Raw genomic sequence first — 23784 nt, forward strand, 5'->3', positions numbered from 1 at the left:
GCTGCAAGAGAGGAAAAAAATCACAGAAAGGGTCAGAAAACAGGCCTTCCTCCCTGGAAGGGCACAAGAGTTAAGTGATTCTCCATAAAGCCTTTTCTTTCTGGTCTCTAGAATAAAATACCAGTTGTCTATTTTAAGTAGCTACAGTTCTACTTGCTCTAATTAAACCTGGCCTCCCAGTTTAAAAGCTTTCTTCCTCTCCCTCTGAGGTCTGCAGCAAGGCACACCTGAGACATCTTCACCCCCCAGTTACTTCTTCTGTCTTCTGATCAAAATCTGTTATTACAGAAACCCATAGGACATAAAAAGAAACTAAGAAGAACACAACAGAGAGCTCCTGATGCAGTTTAGCAAGAGATGAGGGGGGAAAAAAAGCACAGGAGATGTGCTGCTCCAATTCTAAGTCCAGAATTTAGGAAAAACTATTTCCTTCGCTTCCAAAAAGCAATATTCTCTCAACTCCATCTGCTGGTCATAGGGATAACTGTGAAACCATGCTGGTGTCTGGAAGCCAAATTTGCCCCACTGTGCTCCTAACCCATGCAGAAATACCAGATTTACTGGTATGTCCACGAAGGAACCATCCACCGCCACCCTTGGAACAGGCAGCACTGTAGGGACTGCAAAGCTTCAGTGAGCTTGATGGAAAAGCCTCACAGAGTTCCCCCCACAACAGCTCCTCCCAGAGCCTGTGCACTCCAAAACTAGAGAGTGCTGGCTCCCAAACTGGCTGCACACCACGCTGAGAGCCCGAGAGCAGAGCATGGCTCACTTCCACAGCCCAGGGATTTTGCATGATCTCACTGCAGAGCAGCATTGCCAGTCCTGCATCAGAACCATTTCAGCAGCACTGAAGCTCAGTAATGTGTCACCAAAACTTCCAACAACATCGGAAGCAGTATTTTTCTTTTGGAAACAAGCCTTTCACTCAAGTTTTCAGGCTGCCCATTCCGTAAAGGGAACTGATTCTGTAGTAGCCCCACAAAGCAAGAGCTGATATGCTGTTTGGATCACCATTAAAACAAAACCAACCAAGCAAAATCAATCCATCCTGCTGGCACTGAAAATTAATACCTTAATGCTGACCTCTTAATCATTTTAATACCATAAGGTTTGTTCTTCTTTTCTAATTAAAGAGATTAATCCAAATGTGCTTCTCAGGGTGTAGTGTAAGGTCATGCCTGGAACATGGGCTGCAGTGAACTAACACTTCAGAGGCCCACTTTACTGGGCAGGCAGGGAGGAGGGGAGAGTGTTGTTCTCAGGAGAGTGGTAGCCTGAATTTGGATCAAAAATCCAAACCCACAGCTGCAGCACATTTGTCCCGGCTGCCAGGGTTATGCCTGGCAGTGGGAAAACTCTTGGTTACTGCTGAAGACGGGGTGACACACAGTAATGATTAGAATTATGTGGGTTAAGAAACTTAATCATCTTTTACTTTTGCAGCACACATGTAAGGTGTAAGGCTAAAGACTGAAAGGACTATTTAAAAATATTTTGATCTTCAGAACTTAGGGGTCCTCAGACAATGGCTGCACCTTTCTACTTCCTCTTCTCTTGTTTAAATACCCTTTGTGGTAACCACAGTGTTCAGTGCCATGCTGCAATTTGGTTTCCTGCCTCAGACAGGCCACATACCACCAGTGTTCTCATTCACGTGGGTTTGTCTCTCACATGGAATAGTACTTTGGGGGCCCTTTAAGATAAGGAGAGTATAGAGGGCTGGTTTAGCAAGATATGTGGTTGCAATCATCCCACAAAGGACCCCAATGGTTTCTTTTTGTTGCTTTTTTTTTTTTTTTAATATGCAGTTGTCTTGCGCTTGCTGTAGTGGATGGAGTCTAAACTGATCCTCCACATGTTCATTTTTCATCGATGTTAACATAACACAATACCCTTTTCCACATCACTGCTGCCTCCCTCAGGGAACAGGACAGGCTGTGTCTCCAGGCCAAACACATTAAATAAACCATCATCTCCAGGGACCTAAAGCATCCCAGGACATAGAAATGACAACGGGACTGCAGCAAGAATGCACAGCAGGATTGCTCAAACACTGCAGCTCTGCTCTGGGGACCTGCCTCTGTCACAAGCTGCTTTTCAACAAGAGCCATTTGGGTCACATTTTGGTTGACCAATGTGAGTGACAGATGTCACTTAGATGTGTGCTTCTGTAACTCATGGAACTGCTGTGGATGTTATTTTACCCTTAGGTAATGCCTTAACCTATGAAATAAGGTTTAGGCAAGCCAGAGCCTACAAACCTCAAGTTCTGAGTGAGCAAATTCTGCCAGTCTTACTCTTTCCTTGTGCCTCTGTGCTTAAAACTGGGGCAACATCTTTATCTCAGAGAGGTGCTGTAAAAATGAACTAATCCAAAGTATATGCCTGCTCCAGTGTTGGCTGCCACAGGAAAGAGCATTTGGAAATGACCAAGTGAGATATATTACAACATACAGCCAGCAATGCCCACAGCTACACACCAAGCTGCAAAAAATAGAACTAAATGTTGACTGTGTGCTCTTTCCAAGGGCTCTGTTCATATTGTTCACTGAATAAAGCAAAGTCCCTGTGGAAGGAATAGCATATGGCCATGGATGTGCTATTACCAAATAATTACACTGCCTTACCCACTGCTGCCAAATAAAGGTTAAATTTTAACAAGTGTGACATTTCTTTTTAAATTCTTGGCTTTGCAATAAAAATGCTTAGATGGAAACTTCAGTTTTTGAAGTCACCCCCCTGTCAGGAGCACCATGCCTCTGACCCTCACGTGAGCTGAGACCTTTGGGCTCAACAGTACTAATGTCTGTTGGCTGAAACGGCCATTACTCTCTGTACTGGTGTGAGGGAAAAGAAGATATACTGGACATGCAAAGCTTTTGACACCTGAGCAACAAAGACAGACAGTTCTGAGTGTTCTCTCAGTTGGTATGTTTGACATTTTAAAACCGCAATTGATAGTACTGGGAAAGTTTCCCTTACTTTCCTCTGTCTTTTGGACAAGATGGGAGAAAGAAAACAGTTTTTGATTTTATTTCTCTCCCATCATGTGACAAGCCTTGATTGCAAATGCCTTTATTTCACCTGAATATTGACCACTACATCCTATACTAGTAAGTTAGTATAATAAGATTTAGACTTTCCCAAACCTCACTTTTAAACGAGCACAAAATCAGGCTTCAAGATCACCCAGTCCCTGAGATGAATACAGCATTCTGGAGAGACCTGCAGGTTTCTCTGCAGCATCAGGACAATAACTCACTTGCTTTACACCGGATCCAAACACTAAATAAACACAATTAGAGTAATCATGCAGAAAATTGTCTTTTACAAATATTCTGCATGAGTGCAAGTGGTGTTCTGAACATGGTCTTAATATGTTCACAGGCTCCTTTCCATAATCATAAACAATAAATGACAGATGATATTAAAGAAAGATTTCACAGTGTTACTAGAGGAAAATCAGGAAGTGGTCCTCTAAAATCAGAAGAAAAAAAGAAGTTTTTGCATCCTCTTGCCTCTCATACAGAGCCTATTAGTGACAGGCAGGTAGCAAACTCAGTGATGGAAGAGCAAGCATTGGTTGTGCCAAAAAATAGCTGGTTTTTGATTTAAATTAAAAAATAAGCAATTTGCATCTTATGGAAGGTCTTACAAGTTACTATAGAAACTGCTATCATGTGTAAGAATATAAAATGCAACAAGCTGGAGTTTCCATAGAAACAACACAAGCAGTTTGATTAATACACAACATCCTGAGACAAATGGGAATATTTAATTTCACTTTATAAAGAAAACTCTGGTAAGCATGATACTATAAACTTGTAAGGTATCCTAATAAGAACCGTTCTCATAAGCTTGGGACATGCAAGTCATGCACAGTATAAAGTGAGAAGCATGTGGGGTGTTTACCACATCAGATTCAAAGGATACGAGGTACTATTTAGTTTCAGAAAGGTGATGATGTACCTAACAAATTCTAATTGACACACAGGACTTAAAGAAGACATTCTTCTCTGGTTTGAAACCAAACGTACCAGGCAAAATGAAAGGATGCAATGCAGTTTTTGTAACTGTGATTCTTTACAAAGTACGATCACTGCATAAAAATGTACATGGGTTTTACATACACACTGCAGAGTGGAAGTGAGGAACCACGGGGCAACTCTGATGCTTAAATGACCGTGGAGAAGTAATTTGATAGTGTTGCAGAAGCTGGATCACCCAAGAATTTAGAAAGCACTAGGAAGAGGTAAAGAATGCTGGAAGCAGCAGGTCCAACTCACCATGTTTGGCACACTGGTGACGGGAGTACTCTTGATGTCGGCAGGGAAGGGAGACAGACTATTGGCCATGCCTGGCTTGTTCGGCAACTGAGGATTCACTCCTGCAGCTCCCATCTGCTGCCCTCCAGTTTGACTGAAAGGCTGCCCAAAGGGACTAGTGTTACCTGTCATTCCCATCTGGAAAAGAATGAATGAATGAAATGATTAGAATTTTCGTGATTCCAAAGGGAGATAAAAAAAACCCCACATATGTCAAATATCCTGTCTTTGCATTCACAGAGACCGAATTCCAGTTTAAGCTTCTCAATATTAAATTCTCAGTATTAAATTCATAATTTCACAACTTTTACCAAGTTAAAATACATTCTAAAAAGATGTTTTACAAATATATACAGCTCTGTGGGGCTGAAGTCTTGCAATTCAACTTACAAAATCAAAGGAAAACACAAGATTATCTTTCCCAATGACAGAAATTACTTTTTCCAACACTACAGGAACTTTGGGAGACCAAACAAACTTCAAAACCTGTGACACTTTGTGCATTGTGAGCACAAAGCATGACTTTGTGCACAAACAGATGGGAAGGGAGGGGAATATATAAAGGCATCGAGCGAACGGTTATCAACTTGCGTTTTGGTACTTGAGGAGAAGTGTCTGAGCAAAAAGATGTCTAAGACTGACAACCTTGAGAAATGACACCCTGAGAACTCCCCAAGACTAGAAAACAGAAACACAACTCCCCCTGAATGACTGGAGAGAACACTGTACATCCAAAGAGCCACTTGGCCTGCAGGAGTCTCCCCCATGGTGAGATCTCCATTACTGGAACCACAGAATCACTGATGTTGGAAAAGACCTCCAAGACCATGGAGTCCAACCTGGGACCTATCACCACCTTGTCACCCAGCCCAGAGCACTGAGTGCCACATCCAGGCTTTCCTTGAACACCTCCAAGGACAGGGATTCCACCACCTCCCTGGGCAGCCGATTCCAATGCCTGACCACTCTTTCTGGGAAGAAATTCCTCCTGATGTCCAACCTGACCCTCCCCTGGCACAGCTTGAGGCCATTCCCTCTCATCTGTCCCTTGTTCCCTGGGAGCAGAGCCTGACCCCCACCTGAGTCCACCCTCCTGTCAGGGAGTTGCAGAGAGTGAGATCCCCCCGAGGCTTCTCTTCTCCAGGCTGAGCCCCCCCAGCTCCCCTAAAGTGACACAGAACCAGTTTACACCTCTTGCAATTCACGTGGATGGTGGTTTCCCTGGTTCCACCAGTTACTCTCAACAGGCACGGAATGAGCAGCCTGGTCCTATCCAAACAGGAAGGATCCTTCTGACACCAGGAACACCAGGGTCAGCTTTGGCCCCAGAGGCTGGAAGCTCACACATGCACAAAGGGGCTGAGATGAGCACTACAAGCAAAATCATTTGCATTTGTGCCCCAAAACCCTGCAGTGCTGCATTTCCTCACCCAAGGAGCAGGAAGAATCAGGATCTGAGTCTGAATGGTGGGCAGAAGACTCCACAGGATAGGAAAAAAGGCTTCCTGAACTGGACACAGCCTGAGAAGGCCGTCCTGCTGTCTGGCGGGAGATGAGTGATGTCAGCCTATAGCACCAACCTGAGCACAGGCAGTGCTCTAGAAAATGAGAAGAGGTAGGGAGATATTCAGCTCCTGAACACAAAGCCAACATAATCACAGAATTACAGAACCATTTAGGTTGGAAGAGCCCTCTGAGATCATCAAGTCCAACCTGTGCCCGATCCCCACCTTGTCACCCAGCCCAAGAGCACTGAGTGCCATATCCAGGTTTTCCTTGGATACCTCCAGGGATGGGGATTCCACCACCTCCCTGGGCAGCCGATTCCAATGCCTGACCACTCTTTCTGGGAAGAAATTCCTCCTGATGTCCAACCTGACCCTCCCCTGGCACAGCTTGAGGCCATTCCCTCTCATCTGTCCCTTGTTCCCTGGGAGCAGAGCCTGACCCCCACCTGAGTCCACCCTCCTGTCAGGGAGTTGCAGAGAGTGAGATCCCCCCGAGGCTTCTCTTCTCCAGGCTGAGCCCCCCAAGTTCCCCTCAGTCCCTCCCACAGGAGCTACTCAACAGATGGCGTTTGTTCACCCCCCTGCCTCACACTGGGAGGATTTCTAGGTGACTTTATGACCTGGTCCTAAATATGAATCCAACCACTGAGCAAAGTCTTTATTTGAAATAGTAAATCCTATTTTCCTCTTCCCTTTACCTCTCCAGTCTTTTCTTCCTCAAAACAGTGGTCTTCTACAGTCCTGGTCTCTTCCCTTCCCTTGCCAGCAGGGATTCAGAAGGACTATTCCCATTGCTGGAAGAAGGGCTGTTCACACCAGTTTATCACTGGAACAGCCTCATAATAAGGGATTACTCAGGGGTTGCTTTTTATGCTTACAGGAATCGGGCTGAACGAGCAGTTGAGGGAGCACCAGTTATGAGCAATAAATTACACTGGGGCAGAGTCCAAAAACCACAATTTGACTGGGCCTTGTCTTCTTTGTCCCTGTACTTTGTACCCTCTGGTTTCAAACAGCTGGCCCTGCCACTCTCCAAGCAGCTTTATGTTAGGAAATGCTCCCTTTCCCTGCATCCTGCCCAGTGACTGTTGCCAGATTTGGGCCTTTCTTCACTGTACAAGACGTTCTATCTTTACACATTAAAAAAATCCCAAAAGCTGTTACTTTGCAAATATATGAGGTTATCAAATATGTGCTGTGTCCCAGAGTAAAGCTGAATAATTCAAATAGCAAGTAAGACCAAAAATTAGCATCTAAAGTTTAGTCCCAAGACTGCCTTTAAAGAGAAGTGGTGTTAGCTACTATCACATTGCACAAATATAAAGAATTTAATTTTCTGTACTTCTGTGTTTGTTTTGCAGACTGCATGCTCAGAGAAATTAGTTTAATTGTTATTTATTATACCACAGATTTTGGCAGCTTTCTCTGAAGAATTAATAACAAAGTATTTAATAAAATTACACACTCAACCCGTTATTTCAGACAAGGTATGAAAAAGTGTCATCTGATAATGACAGCTGTTCATTAATGCTATGGGGGTCTATCAGATCAACAGTGAAGAAAATTTCTGAAACTACAAGTGAGATTCTGAGAAAACTTAGGAGAACTATTGAAACCTTTCAGAAGCCAGAAATAGGAACATTAACTCTGGGGCTGTTACTCAGTTTCCTCATGTCTAATTCCCAACTACAAACTTCGTTTTTGGAAGGACTTTGCCTTTCCAGTCCTCTTTGAACTTGCTTGAAAGTTTGGAGGAGTTTTTTGAATACTGACTACTCTGGCAACCACCACTACACTACAACTTCCTGCAAGCCCTTACAGTCACCACCACCACCGGGAGAGCCATGGGGAGCCCAAACTGGGAGACAGGAATGCTGCTTGAACAGGAACCTCTTTCCATGGCTTCCATGGGCCCTCCAACCTGCAGAACACAGTGCAAGCAGAGCCCTCCCGGGACCTGGCAGCTCATGGATAGAGAAGACTCAGGCACCAGGGAGGAGATGGAAAAGGCTCAGTGCAGGCAATGAATGCCCAACATGGATGTGCTGAGCTTGGAAGCCTGGTGTTAAAAGCTTCTGGCAGAATCGTACACAATTGAATTTTCAAAGAGCAGAAGAGAGATTTTCTTTAAGCAGTGAGAATGCTGAGCAAATTTTACCTCAAATTTAAGTTCTTGCACCAAAAGAAACAGAGAGGTGTCTCCCATCTCATTATCAGGAAATATTAATGTCTTTTTATTAAAGGAAAAATGTTTAAAAATAGATTTTTAGAAAAAATATTAGAAATATTTTAGTCTCAAAAGACAGTTTCAAGTTTGTTCAAACTCTAAACCACTAGAACATCCCCAAAGCACCGAGGCTCTGCAATCCTGTCAGGTACCACCCCATGGTTGTTTTATCTTATTTTAACATTTCCTTTTCAATAGATCTTGTTATTAAGCAGATCACAACTATGTACAACAACAAAGCAACCTTTCAAATCTTCCAAACTGAGTGCTTAATAAGATGAGGATAATTTGTCCTACTCTCGGTGGTCATTAAGTAATAAATACTTGATTGAAATTTTAAGAAATGCTTTGCTGTTCTTTGAAAGCCATCTGGAAGCAGAGTAGCTTCCATTTGAAACCTTGTATTTTGGTAAACCTGCTCTCTGCCACATTGTATTTCAGTGTCCAAAGCTGCGCTTTCATAAGGGAAAGGCACCTAAAGGTAAAGCATTACACCAGTCTGTAACTTTCAAAAAATAGCATCATTTGATAACATTGTAAAACATTAGACATGTCTTTTAACCTACACTTCATTTTAGTAAGTAACTGCCAACGAAACATAAAGGCTTTTTTTAAAGTTCATCTTTAAAAAAAAAATAGTCTGAATAAGTGGAAAGACCTTTTTTAGGTGGCAATCCCTAAAGTAAATATGGAGACAAAAATTAGGACGGACCATCCACAACATGAGTTTACTAAAATTGATAGATGCTTGCGGTTTCAGGGGGATTTAACTCAGTTTTTCCTGGGAAGAATTCAAATTAACAGGACTGTGATTTCCAGAGACTAAAAGTGCACAATACAATGTGAGACCTGCTCGAACAAACTCTTATCTATTTTTAACAGTTTCCAACCAAGTCTGGGATCAGCGAGGAGTTTCAGTGGCAGAACAACCTGCTGACAAACAGCATTAAGATCCACAGCGTTCCAGAGCTATTACTGGTACCCTGAGGAGCAGCTCGGAATTGATTCCAAACACAGCCAGGTAGGGACTCCAGCAAAGCAAACCACTGTCAGCTCCTCCCTGGTGGGAAGGCAGCAAACAGGAGGTGGAAGGAAAGGAAGAATCAGGCAGATCCCTGCGTATCACACTCTGAAAGATGCCCGAGAGCGCGAGGCATAAACTGCAATTCCTGGTTAATTATCTGAACGCTGAGCTCAGTGACTTCTGTGGAACTTCAAACCATGGCTGACTGAAATCTCAAAAAACAACTGGTAAATATAGGCAGAAGATTGAGCCTACACATTGTAAAGACTTCATCCTGCTTGTTCATTCTGCAAATGGAAACCGGCAGCTCCAAGCAAAGGACTCGGAAGGCTCAAACACCCCAACTCCTGCCTCTGCTTCCAGGTTTTTTCCAGGCAGGTGAGGGCAGGGAGATACTCAGAAGACTTTTGCTTTTTGTATTTCTGAAACACAACTCTGATCCCAAAATAGGTAGTTCAGGGGAAGATTACCAGGTAATTAAAAGTCATTAAAGAAGATAAACCAGCAAGAACACTGGAGTCTACAACCTGGTAAGAATGGCCATTTTCATGGGGAACTCAGAGCCGTCACAAAGATTTGTATTTGGCTTAAACTTTGTTAAATTTACTTTTCTAAAAGGAAGGAAAGCAAAGGGCAATCCAGGGTGAGTTGTTTCTTTTCCACCTGCATGGAACAGGCATGTTCCACAGGGCTACTCCACCTTCCATCCAGCGCATCTCCACTGCAACAAAAGCCAAAAGTTTCTCTCTGACAACCTGGGTTACGTTGTTCACTCCCATTTTGTTCTAAGCTCAAGATGTTCCCTCCATGTTGCCTTTGCTCCTCTCCCTCATTTCATCTCCTTTCTCCTCCTGATGCAGCCACCATTTTCAGCAGCCCTCTTCCCTGCACTCCATCCCACGGTGGCTCCTTTCATCCCACCTCATCCTCTGCAACTCACGTCTTATACTTGTGTTCCTGTGCTACAATTTTGGGCAACTCTTGCTTCTTTCGCCCAGCTCTTTGTGGTCACAACTGCGTGAATTCTGATGGAGTAGAGCAGACTTGCCCAAGAAAGGTGTTGTTCTGTTCCACCAGCTGCAATGGGGGAGATAACAGGGTGTATCCCGAGTGCAAGTTAAGGCTAGAGGTGCCTCAAGAAGGAACACGATTAATGCAGGACACCACCTTAAACACATTATTTCTGCTCTAAAACAGTTTTCAGAAATATGATAATGACACTCTCCTTTAATGGAAAAGAGGCATTTAATTTAATAATTCTGCTATCCCAGGAAGACAAGTAGATTCTGTTCCCTTTTTTATCACTATGGCAACTCTCTAAGATACTGGAATGTATTACCGAGTGTGGATAGGAAATAGGGTATTTCACTCTACTCTCATAAGCCAAGGAATGTACAAACTTCCAAGCTGAAAACCCCCCACCAGCACTTAAAACCTTTGTTCAGCTGCATTGGACTACAGGAGCCATCACACTGCAGCACTCTGAGCAGCAGCTGTGGGAGGTGCTTCTCCTGTTTTGCTTTTTAGCTCTCTTAGGAGCAGAAAAGCAATTCCATTTCCTCTAGTTCCTGGAGTTTCACAGATGTTATAGAGGAAGCCCATGACCAAACCTACAAATCTCACCTGAGTGTGCAACTCAGGGGTGACATGACAGAAGTGAAGTTCACCAATCTAATCCTGAAGACACCTTTCACAGTAGACTGGATCTCCACACTGTGATGTTCCTTCTGCTTTTAAAGCTTTCTTTTTTCCTCCCTTCTTCAGCACCACTGACACACCACAGTACTTCCTCCTCTAGCCCAGCATCAAGGAGGATAGGTTATACTCCCTCTTGTACACCAAGCATTCAGGCTGTAAAAAACCTCTGCCCTTCCCTCCTCCTCTAAGTTTTTATCAACTGTCCCCTCACCTCCACCACCACAGCTCTCACTCCTGCAGTCCAGGGTACTCCATTATCACATTCCTCCGAGACTCCCAGGACATGCAACCAACGACAAGGCTGCAAACCCCTTTCCCTGTTACAAGCACATCATTTCCTACTCCCTTTTTTAGCTTCGTCTCCAACACACTGTCAGAAACCACACAACTGCATGCAGTTATGCTCCTTGCAACCCCTTTTCCTTTGGGAAATTCTGCTCTCCTCTGTTGCCCCAACCCACTTTTCACTCCAGGGTTTCCAAATTTAATAAAAGGTCTGGCCGGACAAACTGAGTTCAGTCTCAATTTTCCTGTGAGAGAGAAAGCACCTGCATTTGTAGGCATGTGCCAAGGAGCAGCACCCACCTCTGATAAAATTCCTGGGTTTGCATCTTATATCACCACTACCTACATAAAGTTAATGCCTTTTTTTTTTTTTTTTTTAAAATTAGCTAGTCCAGACAGATTAGTCAAAAAAACCCCAAAAACTACCCAAACCAAAAACCCAAAGCAACAAACTTATCTCCAAGTTAAATGTTGATTTTAATGACATTTTGAAGCACTGACTCTGTACAAAAATGGAAGAAGGTTATTCTGGCCAAGTATTTAAAACCAAAACAATACCATCACATTTGGACTGAGCTGACAGCAGAAAAAGTACTGAAAGGTTGATATGAGAATCAAAGAACTCAAAGCAGCACGGGCTCAGTGAAAAATAAGGCTGGCTGAAGTAATCTGATTATGATCCAATCCTGTAAACTAAAAATAGTTATCATTAATATTCAATTCAGTATCTGCTGGTTTTTTTGACTAGAAAACAGCCTGGAAAGAAAGGAAGCAAGCTAGACTAGCTTGGCCAGACTTTGAAAGCCATGAATCTGCAAAATGCTTGAAGAACAAACGTGAGGTCTCAATATGCCAACAGGAGGGATGAAAAGACAACTGGATATGGGGAAAGTGCCATCGTTATGTGTCTGGAGTGATGGGAATGCTGCTGCAACAATGACCAACATGCTGTGGTAGTTCAAGAATGACAGGTAAAAATGACAGAATCCAGAGAGGTCTCAAGTAGGGCTCAAAGGACTAATGGGCATGGCCAAGGACAGGCTAATTGCAATCTAACAGCCTAATTTATTTAGCTTACTATTTAAGCTTATTCATTTGCTTATCTTATTAAGACAAGGACTGAAGTGCTTCTACAGTACTGGTTTTGGGAATAAAAAGGTGATAACACAAATATTTTCTACTTAGCAAAGACATATCAACAGATAGGAGCTGAAGCGCTGTAGCTTCAAAGCCAAAATTAGGAAAGAATGGAAGTGATTAATACCACTGGAATTGTTAAGATTATATTAATGTTTTATTTAAATAGTGTGTGTTTCTACTCATCAACAGGAGTTAGTTCACAAAAAATCATAAGGCCTCTAATCAGAGGTATCCTGTCTTTGTACCACTGTCATTTTCATATGCTTTAGTCTTTATAAAATGGAACCTTGTAATAAGAAAGATAATTACAAATTCTCTTTTGCTTGTCCAGAGACAACACAAAGATGAGAAGAAAAAACTATCTCAGGAAGCAAAAATAATCTGAGACCTTGACTAGAGTCCATAAACCAGACCCAGGGACTAAACTCCAGGAAGGCAGGTGTGCAGAACAGAAGCCAAAAAATGAATCAAACTATTGCACCCTCCTTTGCACCCTAGGTCTGTGTTACTGAGCATGGCTGAGTGCAGCTCCAGGTGATGGCTGTGATGAGATCACAGACAGGATGGACTGCAGCACAGAATTCCATCCATTCCCTCAATCCTGCAGCAATTAAGTCGCCTCTTCAGACTGACATTGATTGCAGGATCACAAACCAGTTCTATTGTTAGTTAGGCATCCTCAGGAAACGGCACATCTCCTCCCACTCCCGAGGATCAATTTTTCTCTAATCACTTTGGAAATCACTGGTCAATTTGACCCATTTTTCTTAATAGCCTCACAGATAATTAAGTTCCCAAGATCGCTGAGCAGAGAGATGGACAGGTAGATGATGACACAGTCCCGGTTCTGGCCAGGACAGATTTATTTTTTGCAGTAGCTGTGAGAGGGCACGTCCAGGGCACAGAGGTTATTCTGTACCACTGCTGGGGGCAAAGGAAAGGGAGTCTCTTCCAGGGAGAAGGGGGTGTTTCTGAGCATTTTGCATGTGAGTCACTCACCTCTCCGTTTGTTTTCTTATCTCATAGCTGTTTCTTGTTCTTATCTCAACCCGTGATCTTTGCCTTTTGTGCCTCTCTCCTCTCTAGCCCACCGCAGGGGGAGGGGGTCAGGGAGAGTCTCAGTTCGAGCACTAAATTGGGGAATACAATTCTTAAACCACAACAGCCTTATCTGGCACGCAGCGTGAGGCTCCAAGGGTTGAGATAACAACGGATCTGCCGAAGCGGGTTGGAAACAAATTTATCTGAGCATTTGCTGTTATTAGGTAGGGGGCCACTGGTCACAATATTGCCTTGTCTGTTCATGGGGGTGTGGTACCCAACCTGCTTCCTTAAGCGCCCACCGTGGTGCTCTTTTTCAGAGCAGCGAGAAGGAGCAGGATGGCTTTGTTGCTTGTCAGTTTATGACACGATAACATCGAGAGCAATGAGGGTCATTTGGGATGAGTGTTCAGTGCTGCTCTCCTGACCGTACCTCGGCACTACCTTTGGGAATCCATTAATAATCGTACAGAGTCTGTGGGGGGCAACAGGAGAGAATTCTTTTCCCCAGCTTTCCACCCCCGTTTCCTCCTTCAGGCCTGTTACAACAGTTTTTGAGGATTTTTAATTTTCATTGGAGGTTAAGTACACAATCCATGTGGCAGAAGTTTGCATGGAGCATGCCATGGCCATACGCCAACTCACTGGTGACGATGTCAATGAAATGAGAACAGGGCTTCAGGTGACTCTCCAACTCTGGCAATATGAAGATCATCTTTTTTCCTCCCCACCAACCTGTGAAAGGCTGTCCAAGACTGTGGACAGATTGGATCAAGCAAACTAGAAAGTAAAAGTCCCATGTGGACACCAGTATGGACCAGAATCTCTGCTACTGGGAGCAAGCTGACCCTGGCTTGACAGGGGACACACCACAAGGTAACCTCTGGTTTCACCTGCATGGCCACAGAGAGGACATGAAGAAGTGGGATGGAAAACCCACCTCTGCCCTAACAGCAAGAGCACTAGAGCTGAGAGGAAGAACCACTACAGGAAATTCTTCGAGGATAAATGCCACTCCAGTTTACTGTGGGCACATCCTCAGACAGAATAAAGGGCTGATGTTACTGCACATCCTCTTGAAGAGACCTCTGGTTCATATTTACAAGAATAGAGAAACAAGTACCATGATCTGAGCTAGAGGGGCCCTGCCTCCAGCCAGGTGGAGAAAGGGGACTATTGGATCTCTTGGACTGCAGGAATCCACGGCCTGGCACATGAGACCCACAAGAATATGAGGCTTTAGTTGACACCTATGCACAATGTGCCCTGATGCCATTGAGATCTGAGGGGCAGAATACATCTCTGTTTCTGAGGTGACAGGGGGATCCCAACAGCTGACTGTACTGAAAGCTGAAGTGATTGGGAATAAATGGCAAAACACTCCATTGTGACTGGCCCAGAGGTCCCAGGCATCCTTGGAACGGATCACCTCAGAAGAGGGTATTTCAAGGCCCCAAAAGGGAAACGCTGGGCTTTTAGAAGAGCTGCTATGAAGACAGAGGGAATTCGACAGCTGAATTCCTCGTCTGGTCTCTCAGAGGACCCTTCTGCCGTGAGACTGCTGAGGGCTGGAGAACAAGTACCGATCACTACCACAACAGTGCCCTGTTGGCAACACGGCACCAGCCGGGCCTGCAGGACCCCATCCATGGATGGGCTGTGGACTGGAGAGCTGGAGTGCCCAGCAAGACCTGCTCATCCTTTAACAGCCCTACATTACCAGCTGTTAGTCCAATGGAAAGTGGAGACTGACAGTGCACTATCGTGGCCTGAATGGTCACAGCATTACTGAGAGCTGCTGTGCTGGACATGCCCCAGGGGCAGAAACACAGCTCCACTACTTGGCATGGACTGATCCAGACTGCACTGGAAAAGGGTGAGGCTACAGAACATTTGCACATTGATGACATCACTGTATGGGAGAACAGGGCAGAGGAAGTTTTTGATAAAGGGGAGAAGATAATCCAAATCCTCCTGAAGGCCGGTTTTGCCATAAAGCAAAGTAAGGTTAAAGGGCCTCACTGTAGGTTTTTGGAGGATGCATATCCTAGAGCACAGTCAGATTGTCAGCTCTCTCCATCTTGTGACGTGGAAGAAAAAGGATTTCAAGTGAGGCCCTGAACAACAACAAGCTTTGAACAGATCAAACAAGGGTTGCTCAAGCAGTAGAGCTGAGAGGAAGAACAACCACTGGGTCAGCCAGCCAAGACAGGACAGGATGTATAAAACATGCTCTACAGTCAGGGAGAATGGTCCTTCCTGGTGTGTCTGGTAAAAAGTAGCTGGGGAGACTTGAGGATGACCCCTGGGGTTCTGGAGTTGGGGATACAAAGGATCTGAGGTCTGTTACACCCAAACTGAAAAAGAGATCCTGGCAGCCTATGAAGAGGTTCAAGCTGCTTCCTAAGTGATTGGTGTTGAAGCACAGCTTCTCCTGGAACCCTGACTACCAGTGCTGGGCTGGATGTTCACAGGGAAAGTGCCTTTCACACATCATGCCATGTGAGCTCCTGATGCAGCTTGCAACCAGCCAACAGCACACCAGCCCTCCTGCCCTGGAAGACATCTAGGACTGCTAGAACCCACAGCCATGGACTAAATGAACTCAACAGACATCCTGGAGCGATGGCTACTGACTTCACAAATTACACCTGTGCTTGTGGGTGTATATATATATAAATATAAATATAAATGCATGTACCTAGTTGGAAGGTGTAGGAACTGGACATGAATACATGGTATAAAAGAAGGGGTAATGTTCTGGTTCCAGCCAGGACAGGGTTAATTTTTTGCAGTAGCCAAGAAGGGGCATGGCCAGGATACTGAGATCATTCTGTATCACCTCATACCATTGACAAAAGTAAAGGAGTCTCTTCCTGGTCCAGGTAAGCCAGCAGGAGGGAGGGAGGGATGACTCTGCTCTGAGCATTTTGCATGTGAATCACTTGCCTCTCTCACACACTTTCGTTATTAATATTGCTGCTGTTACTCCTTCTTATCTCATTGCTTCTAGTAAATTGTTCGTATCTCAACCCGCGATCTCTGCCTTTTCTGCCTCCAGTTCTCATCTTCCATGCTTCTGCCTCCAATTCTCCTCTCCATCCTGCTGCAGGGAAAGGGAAAGGGGAGGCAGAGCGAGTGAGCGGCAGCATGGTTTGGAGAATCTCAGTGGGAGCACTAAACTCGGGAATACCACCCCTAAAACCACGACAGACACGCAGATTAACATCTCCATGAAGGAAGGCACAGAGACCTCTGCCATCACCCACCGCATTTAGCAGCAGACACACTACCCAGGGCTCTTGAGGAGCCACCACCACTGCCAGCGTTGTCCTGTCAGCACCTCAGAGATTATCTGAGGACACGGGAGGGAGCTGAAAGCTCGATAGGAAAGTTTAGAAGACCCCTGGGGTGGGGGTGATGTAAAGAACTGCAGCTTTGACAGTGGCAGTGTGAGGACACGCAGGCAGCATACTGGGTATGCTACTCTGATCTGTTATGACAATAGAAAAATAGGAAGGTCAGAACCACCTCTTTTTCTCACCAAACTCTTCCCACACCTCTGAATCTGACAAAATAGCTGTAGGAGGAAGTCACAAAGTCAGCCTTTTAGTGAGCCACCACTATCCCTATATTATTCTGGACTTAGTCTATGGTATAAAAGCTAAAAACCAATTTAAGTCCCAGATTAATAATTTAAATTATTTCAGAGAACAGAACATGCCTGTCATAATTAAAGATGAGAGAGAGCAGAGGCATCCTAGATTTGATCTGTTTTGATAAGAGGCCAGATCTTCACAAACTAACAGCAGTGTTGAAGAGTTGCATACGTAAGAGCTTGGCTGTTCAACAGTGTAAATTGCTCTAGTAAAACACATCTGCCACTCACTACTGCTTTCTTCTAAATCCCTGGATTTGCAAGGAAGGACGTTCTCCCTACTTCCTTCGGCTCTATCACTGACACAACCTCGTGTGATACAAAACGCTAAAGGCTGAGGAGACAGTAACTATTTCCACCTTTCAAGAGCTGCTGTGAACTCTGATGCCATTTTCTGAATGCCTGAGCTGGAACTTTAGGGTTACACTTCATCAATAGCCTTAGGCTGACAGAGCAGCTGTGCACGAACACTGGAACCCTTACAGAGCCACAGCTACTCAGCACCTCTCATGCTTCACCCAGAATCCCCAGTTACACCACTGAGATGTTTGGGACACTTTTCCTCTCTCTCTCTCTCGTTTTTATTTTAGAAAATAGAGCAAGCTGGCACAAAATGGGAATTCTGCACTTCCCACTATGATTTACAGATCCAAGCAGTGTCCTTTGGGTTCAGCATGAAGAGAATGACTGGGTACAGACCCAGTACCCTGCTCCTACCTCCAAGCAGTTGCTGTCCTAAGGCACAGGGATGACTCAGAACTTCCGGACATGCCATCCCAAGCACCCTTTACTTCCTTCTTTTATGGGCCTCACCAAAATCAGCCACTTCATACTCCATTATTAGATTAAGCCCTCAAATCCCTTGCCATCAAATTACCACACCTACCTCAAATCTGGGCTTTCAACACATGACTTGGTTAAAATGCTCAGCATTTTGTTCCCTCTTTCTCTCTTCCCATCCACTGAAATGTTTTTACAAGCAGCATGTCACCTTGCTTGGCTTAAATAATTTTAACTTTCTTCCTTTGAAGCTTTATTCTGTCTCAAGACAAGGAAATCAAACAGTTGGGTGTCTCAGATGTTCAGAAGTTATGAACTGAAGTCTACAAGGTACTGTGAATGAAGGAGTCAATCTGCTCCAGGTAATGGAAGACCGAAGAAATTCAGACTGACAGGCAATTCAGCTGCTTTTAATGCTGTTAGTGACAGTGAAGGAGGACTGGACTGCTTTCAGAATGCTTACTTCTGCTTCCCAGAGAGGCAGCACACAGAGACAGGGACCTGTGCCTTGCCATCTGCACCACTTCACCCCTGGATCCCAGGTGAGTAGAACACACACGAGCTCCAGAGCTGCTATGATCTGGCATCAGCCCCCTGGAGTTAATTCCTCCTCAGTCCCTGTGTGCTGCTGCCACAACTCCCAACAGTGCTTTGCTCACAGACTTGGTACCAAAGGGCAACCTTTCAGCAGGCACAGGCTGAGGACTTCGCTCTTTGGACCCTTATCTCCCTCTGGAACGAGGCCCAAATCTCCAGCATGAAGTAAGGTCCACCTCACCGATTAGGGCTCCCGGTGAAGCGCGAAAGACAGGTCCATTAGGAATTCATGTTCATTTGTGGAGGGGAAAGACAGGCTTTCTTTACTACACTGGCATCATCTTGCATCTGTTTACTGACAAAAAAAAGTAAGTCTCTACTAATTGCTATTTCATCCTATAGTAATGTGTTCCAAAAGAAAGTCACCATGGCACTTGGAATGTATATGCCAGAGGGACAGATGGAGAGGCAAGGAAAAGATTAATCATTTTATGGCAGAAAGCCAGTGGTGTTACCAAAAAAAAGGAGAAAAAAAAAGTGAATTCAGTCTCAGTGCAAGAATGGTGGCAATGATGGCATCTGAGACGAGGTGAGAGCGCTCACCTAAACCAACCTGCAGGTTTGGCAGTTTGACAAAACATTCAGTTAAAAATACTCACTTGTAAGTCAGTAAAAAGAAAGCCTTAAAATGTAACATTTCAAGAATCAGTTTTGAGAATTAAATCATGATCTGGCCACCAGCGTTCAGAGGAAGCCAAGCTCCAAGTCTCCCATCTCTTCAAGCTAATTGCTATAACCAAGGCCTACCACAACAGATTCATGAAGCAATTACTGTCTTGTTCTTCAGCAGTAAATCCACTCAAATTAAAATACTCAAATGTCCAGGAATAATTGTTATTTACTTCATCCTTTATCATTAAAATTTGGTAAAACTAGAAATAAAATTTTTAAAATCCCATTAAGAGGAAGCCAGGTGTTTTATTACCACTTGTAATAAGATTTGAAATTCTCTTCCAAGCATTTCACAGAGGCCAAAGAAGAACTTAAGTATTCCAAGGCCTTTAAAAAAAATGAACCCATGTTTCCCCATAATTACTGAAATATAAAAGACAAAATTTCATGGGAAAACCTTCTTTACAAATGACTGGATACATAAAGAACAAATTCTTAATACATTTAACTAGAAATCAACTTTTCCCAGGAAAAGAAAATCAAATGTTCGTATGCTTACACTGTATACATGCCTGAAGAAAGAAAATGACTCCAAAATTCTGCACAAGCCTGAGCACAAACACAATGGAATCAACTAAAATTTCTGCACTCAGCATCACTGTTGTACTTATGAATCAAAATAAAGCTTAAGTTTACTTTGTAATGAGTGTCACCTCTGCAAATAACTTCAAAGCTCTAATGGATAATTAACCACAATTGATCAATGCATTCTGATTGCTTCAAGAGCTTTTATAAGTGCCAAGCAGAGCAAGCGGCTTTCTTCAGATAAACAAGAATTATTCTTAGTACACAAGAATAGAAACTTAACCAGAACCACAAAATTAACTGTAGATGTTTCAAAGGTTTCTTTCATCATGAAAATCTAGTTTGGACACAAGGAATAATTCAACAATACTTGAAAGGAGAATTTTGAAAGCCTGAAATTCAGTGAATATATGCCTCCACAAATACTTAATTGCATACTCACAGGCCAAAATTTTTATGAGTGACTTCCAGGAGAAGCTTCAGCGTGCACTAAAACACATTTATAGTCACACCAAAACACTGTTTTCTAACATAGGTTCTCAACTGAGAATTCCTGTCCTCCCTCAGTTCCTGTACTTCATCGCCATTAAGCTGAATTAAAAAAAGTTTAGGAACAGTAGCGATAGGCAAGGGGCAATGTCTTCAAACTGAAAGAGGGGAAATTTGCATATAGATATGAGAAAGAAACTCTTCCCTGTGTGAGTGGTGAGGCCCTGGCACAGGTTGCCCAGAGCAGCTGTGGCTGCCCCATCCCTGGAAGTGCCCAAGGCCAGGTTGGACAGGGCTTGGAGCAGCCTGGGACAGTGGAAGGTGTCCCTGCCCATGGGCTTTGAGGTCACTTCCAACCCAAACCATTCCATGATTCTGTGATTCTATAAATGCAGATTTCTATATCAAATTCAACCCAAAGTCTGCACTCCTTCCCTTATCTTCTGTACTGTGGGTATCAGCCTTTCAAACTGTACCCAACAGGCCCCAAAAGAATTGCCAGCTGTGTCTGCCAGCACCTCAGCAGTTCGGAAGTGCCTATAGTTGGCTGGAGACAGCCAAGGAAAGGGAGAGCACGTCATGCTCCAAAAATTTAGTATTATAAGGAATAAGCTGTTTTGGTAAGAGAAAACAGTAGCACTACTGAAGAGGTTCCTACCCCATTTATCTCCCAGAAGCTGGCCAAGGATACATTATCAGGCAGTCCATGGAATGTGATATTCCACAGTGGTGGGGGAAAAGGCAACAGTAGCTCTGAGGAGGAACAGCAACAACATCCCCAAAATATAATGAAAAGAGATATTCTGTGTCCTTCCTTTACAGTGTATACACTCCTGGACAGACATGAATGCTAAACGAAAAGTGGAAACACTGAAGAGAGAGACTGTGACTCTAAAAGTAACTATTCTTATTCAATCCAGACCAGGAGAAAAATCAAATAGACAAGAAACAAACTCACACTACAGGTTATATTAAATACATTAAAAGAAACAAAAATCAATATTGCTTACTCCAAACAACTACTTAGCACAAATACCACAGCCTGACATTAACTATGGAGAAATGTAACTATAAATAATTTACACTGTTAAAGTAATTTTTAAATAACTTTAAGAGCCAAATATGTTTGTTTTGAAACACCACAGTGACTTCAAGAGCTACTACGACATTTCCAGTCCTTCTATAAAGCATGCTCTCCTTGAAGATTTAACAGCACCCATGAAGATATTGAGACAATTCTGAACAGGCTTTTAAACAAGGCAAGATCGGATGGTTGTTTTTAAACATGATTAGAATGGAACAGTTTAACAAACCAGGCCTGTACCACATTCCTCACTGACAGCAGCTGCACGGAGGATGATCCAGAAATGCATTTTAACCCAAGATGCCCATATCAGACTAAGGGAGCCACCACTGTTTGTTCTGAGAGAGAAATCTCATCTTCAGCTGGTGGTGTTCCAACACTTGTCCGTTACCAGGGTACAAAGATCCTCCCATCCTAAAGGCAGTTATTTAATTAAGTCAATTTGCCAAAAGCTTCAAAAGGCACTTGTTTTGTCTCCAAAACTCCCCTGACAAGCAGAGCAGCCATGCAGCCAGGACAGCACTGTGCTGCAGTCACTCTGAGAACACAAATCCTTTCCTTCCAAAACAGCAGCAGAGTGCTAAATGATCTATTTACCACTCTCTTCAAAAAATGTATTTCACTTCTTTTGGCAAGGATGGCCCTATATTTAACATGCTGTATTTTCATTATGATTCATTCTAAAACAAAGGCGCTGTTGAACTCTTTTTAGGGCACAGGACACTTATTTCCCAAACCTAAATAGGATTTGTACATAGATACCAAAGAACACATCCATCACTTTGGGATTTGAGCATCCTCAGAACACGTAAGCACAGATACTTCCAGGTGCTACTTACAGGTAGGTTTTGTAGCACCAGGAGTTCAAAAATCATCTCAAGTTCTTACTCATCTAAATCTCAATTCTGCAAAGTATTTCTGGCCTTAGAATCAGAGCCATTGCTTGGATTACACACAAACAGTTAAAACACAAGCACTAAGCTTAGTGTGCCACTTCACAGCCACAGTAATTTCTGGAGTAAATAAAAATACTCTTTACTGTAATAGCAAGAAGGAGGAGGACGAGGAGGAGAAACGAGCACGTACTATTTACAGCCCATGGACACAGTTACAGCAAACTGATGTCACACACAAATGGACTTCAGCTTCCAAACAAAAACCAGGTATTTCCTCCAAACATTCACAAGAAGGAAGGAAAATGCCATAATATTTTGCCATTCCTTATACTCAGCTGTGCAGAGTAAACTAGCAATTGCACCAATAAGAATTCAGAATTATTTTTTGAGATGTGGATGAAAAATGTGTGTTGAAACACCTTTTCTAGTTTAAACGTTATTTAAGGTGAAGAATAATCTGCCCACTACAAAGTAGATTTGGGCATGCTCTGTGTAGCCTCTTGTATTGAAATTTTGGCCCCCTATGGAAATGAGGGAATTTCAAAATTCCAAAGTGCAACTTTCCAACATGATCTTATTTTTTGCCTGATGGTTGAAGTATCCCATTTTCCTTCAACAAAGTGGTTTTCACTTGTGGAAGCTTCAAAAAGAGAATCGCCTCCTCTCACTGCTTCCACTCCTGATCCATTTCTCAGGAAGGCTGACACAGTTTATCAAGCTCTATGTAATTTTCCAAGTTTCCTGTACTGCCTTTTTTCTAAAGAAACAGACCAGAAGCATTTAGTTTTCAGACCATAACACTGCCTGCTTTGACACATTTCTGTATGTCCTTCCAATTACAGATTCCCAATATAATCACAGATCACTGTCAAGCACAAATATTAAGTTTATCTTTAAAGTAAGAGCAAACTTTGAGACCTGCTAAAAGGTCTTTTCATCAGAAAGGCTCCTGTGAAATTGTATCTACATGCATGATTAGAGTTCATTAAGAAAATTACTGTGACAAAGACATTTCCTTCTGACTGAAGGAACCAGGCATTTTGTAACTTCTACACACCAATGTTTCAGTTGGCAGGTTTTCCTCCCTCTCAATATCTGAGTCATTTTTTACCTGGGTATTAAATCCCCAAACTACAAACAGCAGCAGAAAGATATGTGAAAGCAGTTTGAAAACTAGAAAGAAGTCATCTCAGTTTTATCTGTCAGTAAGGATCTGGGAGTTTCTGTCATTTTGACTAACCTGAAACAACACTGTAAATCTTGCTTTTAATCAATGGCTTCCAAAGGAACTGGTGGATCTGTTAGTTTCACTCCCAAAACCTTCTTTCAGATAGACTTCTTAGAAATAAACTCCATTCTAATAACAAAAACTGAAGAATTACAAGACTCTAACCAATATAATTGATGGTTAGTGACAAAAATCTTAATGTTCGTGTTGTGTTATCACAGTGGAAGATAATGGCACAATTCTGCTCTGAAGAGATCCCACAACACTTAATTTTTGTCAGCTGGCTGATAAGCCAATGCAAGTGTACAGAGAGGCTTTTGCTGGGGTGTGAAGCAGGAGGAGAAGAAACTGAGCTGAGGTTTGTCCCCATGAAGGCTGAGTGCTCTGCTTCTTGCAGCCCTGGAGCCAAACTAAACCCTGATACCTGCATAAGCACCAGCCAAGTGACTATCGCTGCAAAGATCTTCAATGACATTGCACAACTGCAAACAAGACTTAACTCACATACTAGAAACAGGAAACAACTCAATTTCAGGTGCCAGGAGTAGCAGTTGTGGGAAGTGAGCTTTTTAAGTCACTAAATCTCTTTGACGTATCAGCAAAC

General features: G+C 43.3%; 1 protein-coding gene across 1 annotated transcript in view; it reads right to left on the minus strand.

Annotated features, from left to right (window-relative positions):
* Window positions 1-23784, minus strand: part of CREBBP (CREB binding protein) — a gene marked incomplete at its 5' end in the record, with an annotated part of 96539 nt that overhangs the window by 52750 nt on the left and 20005 nt on the right. The window contains one exon of the mRNA XM_017741231.1: window positions 4290-4466. Coding sequence (XP_017596720.1) covers window positions 4290-4466 — 177 coding nt within the window. The remainder of the gene's footprint in view (window positions 1-4289; window positions 4467-23784) is intronic.

This window comes from Corvus brachyrhynchos, unplaced genomic scaffold (assembly GCF_000691975.1).
Source record: "Corvus brachyrhynchos isolate BGI_N302 unplaced genomic scaffold, ASM69197v1 scaffold58, whole genome shotgun sequence".
Lineage (NCBI taxonomy): Eukaryota > Metazoa > Chordata > Aves > Passeriformes > Corvidae > Corvus > Corvus brachyrhynchos.